The sequence below is a fragment of the Gavialis gangeticus genome, unplaced genomic scaffold, assembly GCF_001723915.1.
Source record: "Gavialis gangeticus isolate Ggan-Ray unplaced genomic scaffold, GavGan_comp1, whole genome shotgun sequence".
In the NCBI taxonomy this organism is placed as follows: domain Eukaryota; kingdom Metazoa; phylum Chordata; order Crocodylia; family Gavialidae; genus Gavialis; species Gavialis gangeticus.
Genome location: NW_017729026.1, coordinates 7,037,805 through 7,050,515, shown reverse-complemented (window position 1 = coordinate 7,050,515; position 12,711 = coordinate 7,037,805). Strand labels below are relative to the sequence as shown.

General features: G+C 41.7%; 1 protein-coding gene across 1 annotated transcript in view; it reads right to left on the bottom strand.

Moving 5' to 3' along the window:
• The window catches only part of PTPRK (protein tyrosine phosphatase, receptor type K), a 791,004-nt gene that overhangs the window by 398,623 nt on the left and 379,670 nt on the right, over positions 1–12,711 (bottom strand). Inside the window, exon 6 of the mRNA XM_019520302.1 lies at positions 8,649–8,823. Coding sequence (XP_019375847.1) covers positions 8,649–8,823 — 175 coding nt within the window. The remainder of the gene's footprint in view (positions 1–8,648; positions 8,824–12,711) is intronic.

The window sequence follows — 12,711 nt, the reverse complement described above, 5'->3', positions numbered from 1 at the left end:
AGGGCGGCTAGGGTCTGGAACCAGCTTCCAAGTGAGGTGGTGCAGGCTCCCACCCTGGGGGTTTTTAAGAGGAGGTTGGATGACCACCTTACTGGGGTCATTTGACCCCAGTGCTCTTCCTGCCATGGCAGGGGGTCAGACTAGATGATCTGCTCAGGTCCCTTCCGACCTAGAAACTATGAAACTAAGAATGAGGTTCTGGCAGGACTTCCTCAGGAACAAGTAGAAGATGGTTCAGGATGATGCAGGACACTATTTTCCCTGCTGTGGAAAGGAGGGCAATACCTCAATAGTTCCCACACACACATTCATCTCCCTTTTTGAAGATGGTCACAGTGTTGTAATTTCTCAGGTCCCAAGAAATCTCTTTATTGTTCCAAATGCATAGAATAAAGTCATGGAGTCTCAGTACCAGTTCCTCACTACCAGCCTTGTAGATTTCAGTAGTTATGCCATTCAGTCCAGTAGCCTTGTTCTTCTTGGTTTCCTTGATAGCACACCGGACTTCTTCTAGAATAGGAGGGGTGGCAAAGGATCCTTTTTAGGGTGTTGGAGGATGGATTCAGTGATGGTATCCAACATAGTTGACTCACAATTCAGAAATGCTGTAAAGTGCTCTTTCCATCTAGCTTGGATAGATTCATTGTCTTTGAGGAATGCCGAACCATAGTACAATCCCTGGAAATTAGGACCATGAGAAGCTGGGCCGTAAGTGGTCTTCACTGCCTGAAAACCTATGTATGCCATATTTGTCAACATAGACCCGGATCTCTTTGGCTTTATCCTGTCACTACTTAATTTTGATTTCCCAGATCCCCCTTTCAGCTTCAGCTTTGAAAAGCTGACGTATCTTCTTGTGCTGAGGTAAGGTGTCATGCTGCCAAGCAGAATGAGCCCTTCTCTTTTGGTTGAGGGGGGCTTGGATCTTGACATCACTCTTATAAAGTCAGTTTTGGTGTCAACAAATGGTATAGCTAATGAATTCAGCACAGGCCATAAGGACAGTAGTTTTAAATGCCTTCCAGAAGGGAAATGCCTTCCCCTATGTTCCCTTCACTTGTCAACAGGGCAGAGAGCTTTCCATGGAGATGCTGTTGGAGATCCTTAGAGGCCTCAAGGTCTTCAAGAGTTCTGGTGTTGAGAGTCCTTCAAATTGCTTTTGGCTGTTTTTTGTGTTTCAGAGCAAGCCATATGTTCATAATGGATCTGAGAAAAAGGTGAACTGTACAGCAGTCATCAGCTCCTCACACAGGTGATGTGAAACAGACATACATTTGATCACAGGCTCTAATAATACCATAGTCAATGAGATGCCAGTGTTTAAAGCAAGGGTGTCCCCTGGTATCTTGTATTTGTCACTCTGTCTGAAGATGGTATTCATGATGGCAAGACCATGCTCTGTGCATTTGCTCAAGACAAGGATGCAATTAGAGCTGGCTTTCCCTACACCTCCCTTCCCAATGGTTCCCACACTCCAAAGTCCCAGGTTATGTCCAACTCTGGCACTGAAGTCACCGAAGAGAATGATTTTGTCCTCCTTATGAGTATTTACTTAGTACATAGTCAAGGTTGGAGTAGGACTGTTCTTTGACATCATTGTCAGCATCAAGCACTGAGCTGTATACACTGATGACAGTCATGTATTGGTTGTTGCTGAGCTTAACACAGAGTGTCCTAAAACATTTGTTAATGCCCACAGGGAGCTCTGTAAATTGACTGGCAAACTGATTCTTGATGGTCAAGCTGACGTCATGAACACATCTGTCCTGGGCTGGTTGCCCCTTCCAGAGAAAGGTATAACCTTCACCCTCTTCCTCAGCTGACCCTCATGGAGGTTTTACCACACCTGTATCACTAAGCAATCGTGCAAATGTAACACTTCCAATGGAACAATTTCTATCAGTATCCTTTGACATTGATATAATTGTTAAATCTGTCTGTACCCTAAGGTAAAAGCAAGTGGTTTTAATACAGCTGCCTGATAATTGTCCAGGAAGCAGACTCAGCCAGGCTTGTAACAATGTGTAGCCTGCTCATGCTGCTTAAAAAGTGTTTCTTTTCTCCTACTCCCAAAATCCAATCCCTTCCATGGGATACTGAGAAAAAAAAAGTTTGTAACCTTTTAAAACAAAAGCAACGTGAACCTGCCATAGCTCATAAGAGCTTCACTGTTGCTTACCTTTACCTGGAACTGAAAAGCAGTTGTATAACCACAGAATTCTTGTCAATGCCACTTTGCTGCTACTTAGGAGGGAACTATGAGTGGCAGAAAATGTACTCAAGATGTTTGCTCACAACCTGAAACAGCACTGCACTGATTTGCATTTACAAAGTGCTTTGCTATCACAATACCTAGTAAGTTCTTTCCTCTAAAATTAAGCAACTGTAAATTCTACGTAAGTTTAACTAATGGTTTAGCTGCCACTCAACAAGGATTCTTTTTGCTATTATAATATAATTTCTTTTCTATCTGTATCATTGCAGGACCTAGAAAAAAGACCCACTGTACTAGAAAAATAAGATGCAAACTATGTTACAAATATCTTACAAACCAACTAACTAGATACAAGATACAGAATTGAAAGGGACAGCACAAGGACAATGAATGAGATTTGCTAAAAATCATACAGTAGTACCATCACTGAGTACCTCGTGTCAGCCCCAATCCAATAGTATGGTCAAGGGGAATAGGGTACCTCAGATGGCAAGTTATACCTCATACTTTTCATGTAGTCAGACTTACATATTTTGAAACCTACCACTATGCTGAACAAACAGACCATGGGATAAGAATTTGGACATGCAGGAGCTGCCTAAAGATTTCATTAATTCTCCAAATGAACAGGCTGGGCACTAGCTGACTTTGCAATGTGACTCTCACTCCAACACAGTCCTCTCAAATATAAAGTACTTACAAATTCCTGCTGAGAAAAGAAAAAAAACATTCCCCAGAGAAGAATTCATCAGTGCCAACCCCATCATCATGCCATACTAGCACCACCAGAGGGATCATTCTAACTGTTGGTTTCCTGCATAAAAGTCCTAAAGGGATGTTCAGGTAAGAAAAGCAAGAATATTGTACTGCTGGATTCTCACTTTCACCAATAACAAGAATTAGTGCAGTTTCTGCGATTTAGGCAAACCCAAAGGAGGGAACTTATAATATATGAAGTGTTTTCAACACCACTAAAGTGTTTTACAGAATCCTATTTGAAATATGCGGCCTTTAGAAACTAAAATCCAATAAAATATGCAATCCCAGCAAAAGTATGTAGAGTATTCTTATATGATTTGGACAACAAAAATGTAATGCCTGCATAGCCAAGGTCTCAAAACACTGCAAGGCAAGCCCTGGTTTCATGCCCTTAGGACTTGGGCATCATCTATTTCTATTCAGAAGTTTGATCAGTTTTAAAATCTGTTATAGCAAAAATGTAATTTCTCCATACTTTTACAGCAACATATAAACTGGAATTCCCACAAATGTGGATATTTCTAGCAAGTAACCTTTGGGAAAAAGGTATTCAAAACATAACAGGGTTTATCCTGTTAACATCCTGTATGCAAAATGTAGTTGTACATTACCACCCCAACCCCCTCAAAAAAAGAAAGAAAGAAAAACTAGTTATAGTTAAAGACTAAAAACTGGTCAAAAAGCAAATCATCCCATGGTACCAGTGGGATTAGGACAGGCCAGTTTCTATAGTCAGTGGAACAGGAGTGATGAGGTTAGCATTCATAATTGGCCTTTGATACCCAGACCAGAATGACCAAGCACCCGTTTACAGCTGTGTCAACTATACCTTCAGCATAAGTCCAGGGCAAGCATTTAAATTCTAGCCTCCTAGGACCACAGCAGGACACCTTAATATCTTTACCAGAAAGATGCTGCTCCAAGCCATGGCTGACCTCACAAACCTGGGCTCAACACTGAAAGTGCACATGTTCCCATTGCATCAAACACCTATCACAGCTGGAACCCTCTTGTGTGGGAGCTAATTACTACACAGGCATATTTCAGAGAATTTAAGCATCGCAAGATAATGATTAAGATCGTGTCTGAAGGATGAATCTGCTGGACAGAGGGTAGTGGATAGGTAGGTCTAGAGAGAGAATATACCATGAACGCTAGATTCCCTTGAGCTGAGAAGCGAGATGAAATTCTGCAATGAAAGTGACTCGCCACCTATTAGGTCAAGCTAATTTGCAAGAAAATCACTCCTCCAGTAAGCAGAAGAGAACTTTGTCAGCTTCTCTTTAGTATATAGTGGAGAAAGGGGGGCTACCTGGAGACCCATAGTAAGATCTGGAGCTCAAACATCCCAGAACCAGAGCAGAACATGTTAAGAAAACTCATATTAGAAAAATCTGAAAAAAAATCTATCAACACAAAGAAAAATCCCATAGAACAGACTTTCATTTTGTTCTCGCATCTAAAAGAGTGGTTTAGAGACAACAAGGAAAAAATTAACATTGTGAGGAAAGTGCTATCTAATTAGCATGCATCAGGGAGGGTTATGACAAAGTAGTAAACCTTTTTTACTTCAACTTTCTAAAGCAGATCTCAATTTATGTTGAAAGAAGAGTAAACAAAGAGGGTGCCGGATGGGGAAGGGAGAAATCACTGCTTTCTTTCTGCTGAAAACATCAATAATTGCAGTGATAATGTGACTTTAAAACTATCTGAATAACATCATCAGATCACATTCAGATATATGCTAGAACAATTTACAGATCATTTACAAATATTTCAATTGGATATACATATGCTCTTAAAATGGAATTTTTCCCCATGACTTTAGCAGGTTTATACTAATGTTCTTTAAAAACACAAAAGTGCAAGAGCACATAATCTTTGCAAGCACCATTTTGTGTGAAAGAAGGTGCTGCTCATCCTGCAGATTTTGTCACATCTAATAATTCACAAGACATTTTGCAGTCAATCCAGATAATTACAAATAGCTACTTTAAAAGAAAGCAAGCTCTGACATACCTTGCCAAAAACTCTAGAAAAAAATCTGCAGTTCAAAAAGCGCATTATTTCAGGGTGCCTTGTGATAAATCATATCAACTCAAGCCTACTGCTTCAGCCACACAGTACCATAAATTTCTAAGTGTCAGCCTCCTATTTGCTAGCATTTCACATTGCAGAGCTTTCTTCCCGTATTCTGTATTGCACCCAAAACCCCAGAAGTCTCACTCCATAAGACTACACTGTCTTCAAGAAATTTTTAGTGTTACCACCACCAAATAAACATGTAAGTGAAAGAACAGGCCGGGAGGCATTTCCTGCCTAAAACAGTACACAGACTCCAATAAAAAAAATCAGGGGAAAAGGAGCAGGGAGAAGGAGCAGGAAGGAATCTCCTTATACAACTACACAGGACTGACAGTTGTGCCATGGAAACCAATTAAAAATCAATACAACGTAGCTACTGAGCTGAAAGCTTACACTTAACTCAAAGTAAAGGTTTCAACATTAAAATTATTGACTGGAAATACCTTTGGTGAAATGTTGTAATTGAATTGCAAATGCTATACTGGTCTTACTTGTGAAACAAAACTTAATGAAAGGGAAATGAGAAAGCCCAGCAATTTCTTACATGAGCTTTGAAAGTTGTCTGTCCGCCCCTTCCCTCCTCCCACAAAAAACACAAATAAACAAACAAAAACTATAATAAAGACATGAGGTCAACTAAAAAAAATTAATACCTTTGTAGAAAAAAAATTGCTAATTGTTATAGTATAATTCAAATTATAAAATTGGAATTTTTATCTTCCAGCAATAAAAATCTTTTTCTGAATAGCAAACTGCAACTTATCTTTCTATATCTATATTGCAGTACCCGCACACATATGTTGTATATATTCGCACCAAAAATTTGATGCACTGAGCAACAGCTGCTGTTCTTCATTTCTTGTTCTCTAATAACCAGTGTTGTCAATAAAGTTTGGCTTCTACAAGCTGAAGACATTATCATTACTCAAAATGATCTGGAAGCAATACTAAAGTCATGACAAAGTAAATTGTGTTTCATCGGGATTTTTTTCTTCTTCCTCTGGCTGTGAGAACACGTAGATCAATACTCCTCAGCATGAGAATTCTGCAGTGAAATTTTCATTTGTTACAAACAGCAACAAAAAGGCCCTAAGCGTGCCCTGTCACTTCCAGTTTAGGAGGAAATGCACTAATAAACTCTTACCCCTGGGTCATCTTTGACAATGGGCAATACTATGCCAACTCTTATTAAAGGCAATTCATATCAGTGGCCCAAAAATTTCCTTTAAAATTACCATCTTTTGTATCTATGTAGCACGATGTCAGCTTTAAAGTGCCACTGAGATATAGGACCTGTCATTATGGTTAATTTTCAGTACAGTTTTAACACCAGGGTAGCTAATCCCCAAGGGTATATTTTTGGCTAACAAGATTTATTTAGTGGTTATCCAGACAAACAAGAAAATATATTACTGTATATTGCTTTTCAATATAACAGCAAGCAACAAAACCTATACACTTCTTTATTCTGTTGATAAACAGACCAAAGCATTGACAGAAAAACTGTTATAACAATTAAAACATACAACTGAAAACAAGAGTAGCTAAAATTATTTTAAGGCCAAAGAGGGCAATAACTAATTTTAAAAATAAAAATATTTAATGAAAAAGTAATACAATCTACAAAGTGACACTGCATGTGTGTTAATTGGAACAATGTGTATCAAGTTGTGATTAAGTCATAAAGATGAGTTTCTCTATCAGTGATCCAAGGTTTTCAATCTGTCAGCATTTTTCATTAGAAAAACTAGAGCAGTTCCTTGTTCCAGACTTCAATATTTTTTATGTTATTTTTTCCAAAATGTTTCTTCAGCTATTTCATATTCTTGTACTTGGTGGGAAGGGCAGGGTCCAGAAACAATTCGCACAATTATCAGTCTTTTCACAGCAAAATATACTCTGCATTTCTTGGTCATTAGTCAAATCAGAACTTAATACATTTGCAACACAAAAGCTAAAAAAAATACAACATGGGAAAACAAGATATATAGTAGAATCAATAGAGAAAATAAGAGGGTCTAGCTAATGTATGCAACAGCAGGTAATATTGTCTAAGGTTAGCCCATAGGGCTAAGTACAGGCAGTTACAAAGCCTGAGGCTGAATCGATTCAATCTTTGCAGGTTAGTCTAAACTGCATAGATTCAACCAATAAGCAAGTGAACAGATATTCACTTTTGAATCTGGAAATGAAGCCACATGCCTGCAGTGGCCCAGGCCAGAAGCCAGAGGACACTAGAGCACATATCCCTAGTCAGCTGAAGCAGACAGGTTGGGCCACGGCTAGCCCACCCACCATGCAAGGGGAGGTTTGTGGGGGACATGCAAAGCATTCTAGGATGCTAGGGGACTGAGTTAACGTGAATCTGGAGGGGATCTGGGACAGGAGTTCAATAAACCTATTTAACCTAAACCAGTTATGTCTGATACTACCTCCATCCAAGTTTATCTTAAGTTGGTTTCAGCCATTTTGAAAAAGATTTATGTGCACTGAACTTCTGTCATGTTACAGATTTGAATTAGTTTCCAATCACTTATATCAGTTTATGTGTAATTTCTGTTTCAGCCTAATGTTCAGGCCACATTCTGATGTTTCCTGTCACATTTCACTTAAAGGACCTTATAAGCATCTGATAACTATTGTGCCTACTAGTATGCAAGTAGGTAGTTTAACAGGTCACTAGCATTAACCAAAGAGCATTCCAGGTCACACAGCAAATAAACTGCAGAATGAACTCAACAGACATTAATATTTTAGGCCTCTGCTCTCACAACCAGACCAGGTGCATCCCTTCCTTAATACCTTGAGCTACTTTCACACCTGAAAACTACAAGGAGGCCAACAAGCATAAAGTCTACCTCAAGATAAAAGACAGAATCAGTCACCACAATCTGGCATAATTTCAGCTAAACCAGGATGTTTTACTTCCTCGCTTTCTAGATACCAGTTCTCTCACCAGCCCACTCATAACTACAAACATAAACCATGCTTTTATTTAAATTCATCTAACATATCTGAGGGATGGAGGGAAGAGCAAGCAAACTTCTCCATTATGTACAGATATGCCAAGAGCAAAATTTCCATGGCATTCCTAGTCCTTGGTCAGGTGAAGGTTTAAAGAATTTTTTAGATCCTGAGTCTCCCAGGTAAAAGTGCAATTAATTCTAGAATACCACTAGGCTGCCTAAGAAAACAGCTTTTAAAAGCAAAAATTACCAGTTGCAGTGAGTAAGCAGGCACTTTTGTATCTGTAAAAACATTTAGTAAATCTTAATCAGTATTTTCCTTAAGTGCAATCATGACTATTTGTAGGATGGCAGAACAGTGCATGGTATACTACATGCGCTGTGAGATTAGGACTTTTCATAGAGCTTGGTTCTAAGGAAAGCACTTGTTACATACTAGGCTGCTGAAACTTTACAACCACCCTTTTCAATTTTATTTTATGAGGATTTTAGTACTTTCATAGTGCAATGTTTTTATAATGATTTGAGATCAAGGTTTCTGTAGGCTAAGCAAATGGTGCAAGCAGAATGCATTGATTTAGGAGCATTTGATTTAATAAAAATTAAAGCATTTGTGACATTACCTCGAACAATAAGTTGAGCAAAATTGGATACTCCAGAGCCTCTCTCTGACTGAGTTACACAGCGGTATAAATCCTGATCAGTTTTCGTCACTTCTTGCAACTTAAAAGTAGCAGCAAATCTTCTGTGATTGATATTTTTAGTTTGGGCAACAGGGATATCTTCTCCATTTCTCCTCTGTAAAAAAGAGAAACCAATGCACAAATATCTTACTAGGACATATTTCCTCTTGACAAGACAGAAAATAATTGTGCATTTTAAAACACCCACACACATTTTCTCCAATCTGGATTTCCATGGTAGAAAGGCAGAGGAAACAGTTCACCTATTAGAACTGGACAGCATTTTACTCTGGAGACAGGTTTGGTATAAATAGTACTACCAGAGCCCTTCACCTGCTCAAAAGCACTAAGCCCATCACACCCATCTAGCAGATCTTAATAGCAGGAATTATTCACAGGACAGAATAGTATTCAAGGGAGAAACACCACACAACACTATCTGCATCACAGGCTAAATGCTCTAGAGTGAAAACTAATTTACCATTGGAAGAGGAAAGGAGGCATTGTAAAAATATTTTAAAAACAAGATTTTAAAAAGTTTACTAGTTTTAAATTTTTTGAAAGTTATTAAAATTTCAACATATTTTTGAGAAAATTTAAGCAGCTCTAACTGATAGGAAAGCCAACAAATGATCTTCCCCTTGTCACAAAAGCATAAAAACTCAAAAACCATGAAAAACATTGACTAGCTTGAGTACCAGCAGCATCATTACCACGCCAGCAGCTGCATCCCTGTAACTCCATTGCCCACTCCTTCCTAACCCTCTCCTTAGGTGGAAATGTGCAACTTCCATGACATTTTTAGTCCTAACTACCCCCCGAAGTGAGTTGAGATCAAATTTTCAGTATACAACATAAAGCAATACTGCTAGGCTACTGAGGGAGGAGTTGAAATTTAAACTAAAGAAAGTTGGTGACAAAAAAAAAATACAAGGAAAGGAGATGACTCAAAGCTGCACAGGTGTGTTTGCTGGGCATCTGGTATGTACAAGAACATTGATGTTATATCCATCATTTATGATCAGAATGCAGAAGTATGAAGATCTAGCATCTCCTAACGAAAAAGTATGGCTGTAAAATAATCAGTTTGTGCCAGTGTCAGAGCACTGTTAAAATGAACATTTTAACAACAGTGAATATACATCTTGGTATTCTTACAGTTTCAGTATTACAGCAGTGAAAAAGCACTGTTCCCACACCCACAACTTCTGTGAAAGCTACCACTTATATGCTCCTGACAGATTTCAGATTCCTTCAAACCAAGAAAATGGTATGAAGACCATTCCATCATCTTTATCAACAGCAGCTTTATTGGCCTGACTCTCATTTATTTCATGATAAAAGTTTATATAGTGTAGACCAATTTAATTTCCCTTTTTTTGCTGTTATGCCAGAGATGGCACTGTGTCAACTGTTGAATCTCAAAACACTATCCCCACAGGCATAGCTTAGACTGAAAGAGAAAACTGGAAAATATACTTGAATACAAACAGAAAAAAATATACCTCCAACAGAAGAGACAGACTCTGGTCTGAAATGCTACAAAATGGACTCAAATAGCTTTGCCCCCTTTAAAACCATCACCTCTTCTTTATATCAGTGACCTGGAAGACAGGATGGAGTGCACCCTCAGCAAGTGTGAAGCTGACGTCAAGCTGGGTAGAGTAGTAGATACACTGGAAGCTAGGGCTAGGTTTGAGAGGGACCTCAACAAATTGGAGGACTGGACCAAAAGAAATCTCATGACATTTAATAAGGACAAGTGCACAAAGTCCTGCATTTAAAACAGAATAATCCCATGCATCATGCTAGGGACTGACTGGCTAAGCAGCAGCTCTGCAGAAAAGGACCTGGGGGTTACAGTGGACAATAAACTGAACATGAGCCAACAGTGTGTCCTTGTTGCCAAGAAGGCTGCATTAGTAGGAGTGTTGCCAGCAGATGGAGGGAAGTGATTCTCTCCCTCTATTTAGCACTGGTGAGGCCACATCTGGAGTACTATGTCCAGTTTTGGGACCCCCACTACAGACAGGATGTGGACAAATTGGAGAGAGTCCAGTGGAGGACAACAAAAATGGTTAGGGGGCCGGGGCACATGACTTCTGAGGACAGGCTGAGGGAACTGGGATTATTTGGTCTGGAGAAGAGAAACTTGAGAGGTAATTTAAAAGCAGCCTTCAACTACCTCAAGGGTAGTTCTTGGTGGTGGGAGATGACAGGAGCAATGGTCTCAAGTTGTAACACAGAGAAAACCATGGATTTCCTGTTTTTATCAGAGAACACACAAATTTTCCTTTTTAGCAGAGAAACCCACAGATTTCCCCACTTTTGCAAAGAGCTCTGCAGGCAGACAGAGTTCCAGCCTTCAAGAGCTGATTGCAGAAACGGTGGGAAACCCTGCCTGGAGGGGGAAGGAGGGAAGGGTGGGGCCTGAGGCTCACACTCACCAACTTTGGATCAGGCTTGGATCAGGCTCGCTTTCCTTCTAGAAGCCTGTGAGATAAATGGAGCACTGGTAGGGCTGAGGGGGAAGCTGGCTGGGGGAAACTCCTTTGAGGGGTGCAGCCCCATGCTGCTGCCCTCATTGCAGCCCTGCATGCCGGAGGCATTTCACCAGGGTAGTGCAAGGCAAGTAGCAGTGGGGAGATCCCCATGTGGGTCCTCTCTTGCCTGCTGCACCAGGTCACTCCTGCAAGGCTGGGGAGGCCCCGGTGTAGAGAAGCAGGGCACAGGGAGAAGTGGAGCTGCACAGAGAAGCTGCTAGCCACTGTTTCCAGCAACTGTGCTTCTCTCCCCCAGGGCCTCTTCAGCCCTGCAGTTATGATTGAGTGCAGCAGGCAGCAATGGAGTTGTGTGGGGATCTCACCATTACTCTTCCCCCTCCACTGCCCTGGTGATGTGCTTCCGGTACCTGCCATGGCTTTGAGGGGTGCAGCCCCACACGCAAGGGGTGTGTCACCAGGGCAACAGGGGGGGGAGTAGCAGCGAGGAATCCCTGTGCAACTCCGCTGCTGCCTGCCATGCCGGGTCACACCCACTGAGCTGGGAAGGCCCCGGGGGAAACAAGTAGGGCAGTAGGGAACAAAGGTAAGCAGTTTCTCTGCATGGCTCCGCTGCTCCCTTCTACCCTGCTTCTCTCCCCTGAAGCCTCCCCAGTCTCACAGGCATGACCCAGTCCAGCAGGCAGCAGAGGAGCCGCTGCTCACTCTGCACTGCCCTGGCGACACACCGCCAGCAACTGCCACTGTATTGAGGGGCACAGCCCAATGCCACTTCCCTCACTGCAGCCCCGTATACAGGAGGAGTGTCACCAGGGCAGCTCAGGGTGAACTGCAGTGAGATTGCTGTGAAGCTCCTCTATCCCCAGCCGCACTGGGTCATGGGGGAGGGAAACGGGGCAGCATGGAACACTAGCTAGCAGCTTCTCTGTGTGGCTCCTGCACATGGGGCTGCACCCCTCAAAGCAGCAGCAGGTGCAGGAGGTGCATCGCCAGGCCAGTGGGGTGGGGGGGCAGAGTAGTGGCGAGGAGATCCCCACATGGCTCCTCTGCTCCCTGCCACACCAAGTCAAGACTGCAGGGCTACAGAGTCCCTGGGGGAGCAAAGCAGGGCGGGAGCCCAAGCCCACAGCCTGTGCCTGGGCCCTGGTATAGATCTGAGGGATGAGAGTCCCCCCTGCCCCCTGGGAGTGAATGTAGTGGTGGGGAGCTGCCCTGACCAATCTCACAGCAGGGGGTAAGTCAGGGCAGGCGGCTGCGGGAGCAGGGGCTATGGGCACGGCACCACCATGGCTGGGGGGAGGGGGAACTGTGGGGGCCCTTTATTTTAATAGCCTCTGGCTGATGTGAGCCTGCTAAACTCTGGGAACCAGCTGTTCCTTTTGAAACAAACTGAGCTAAATTTAGTTTTTCCTTTTTATGTGTTAGGCCCCTTGCAGAGGTTAATATAATGGTACAGTTAGGATCAGAAGAATTTTATATCCCATCCCCAAAATTGTATGTCC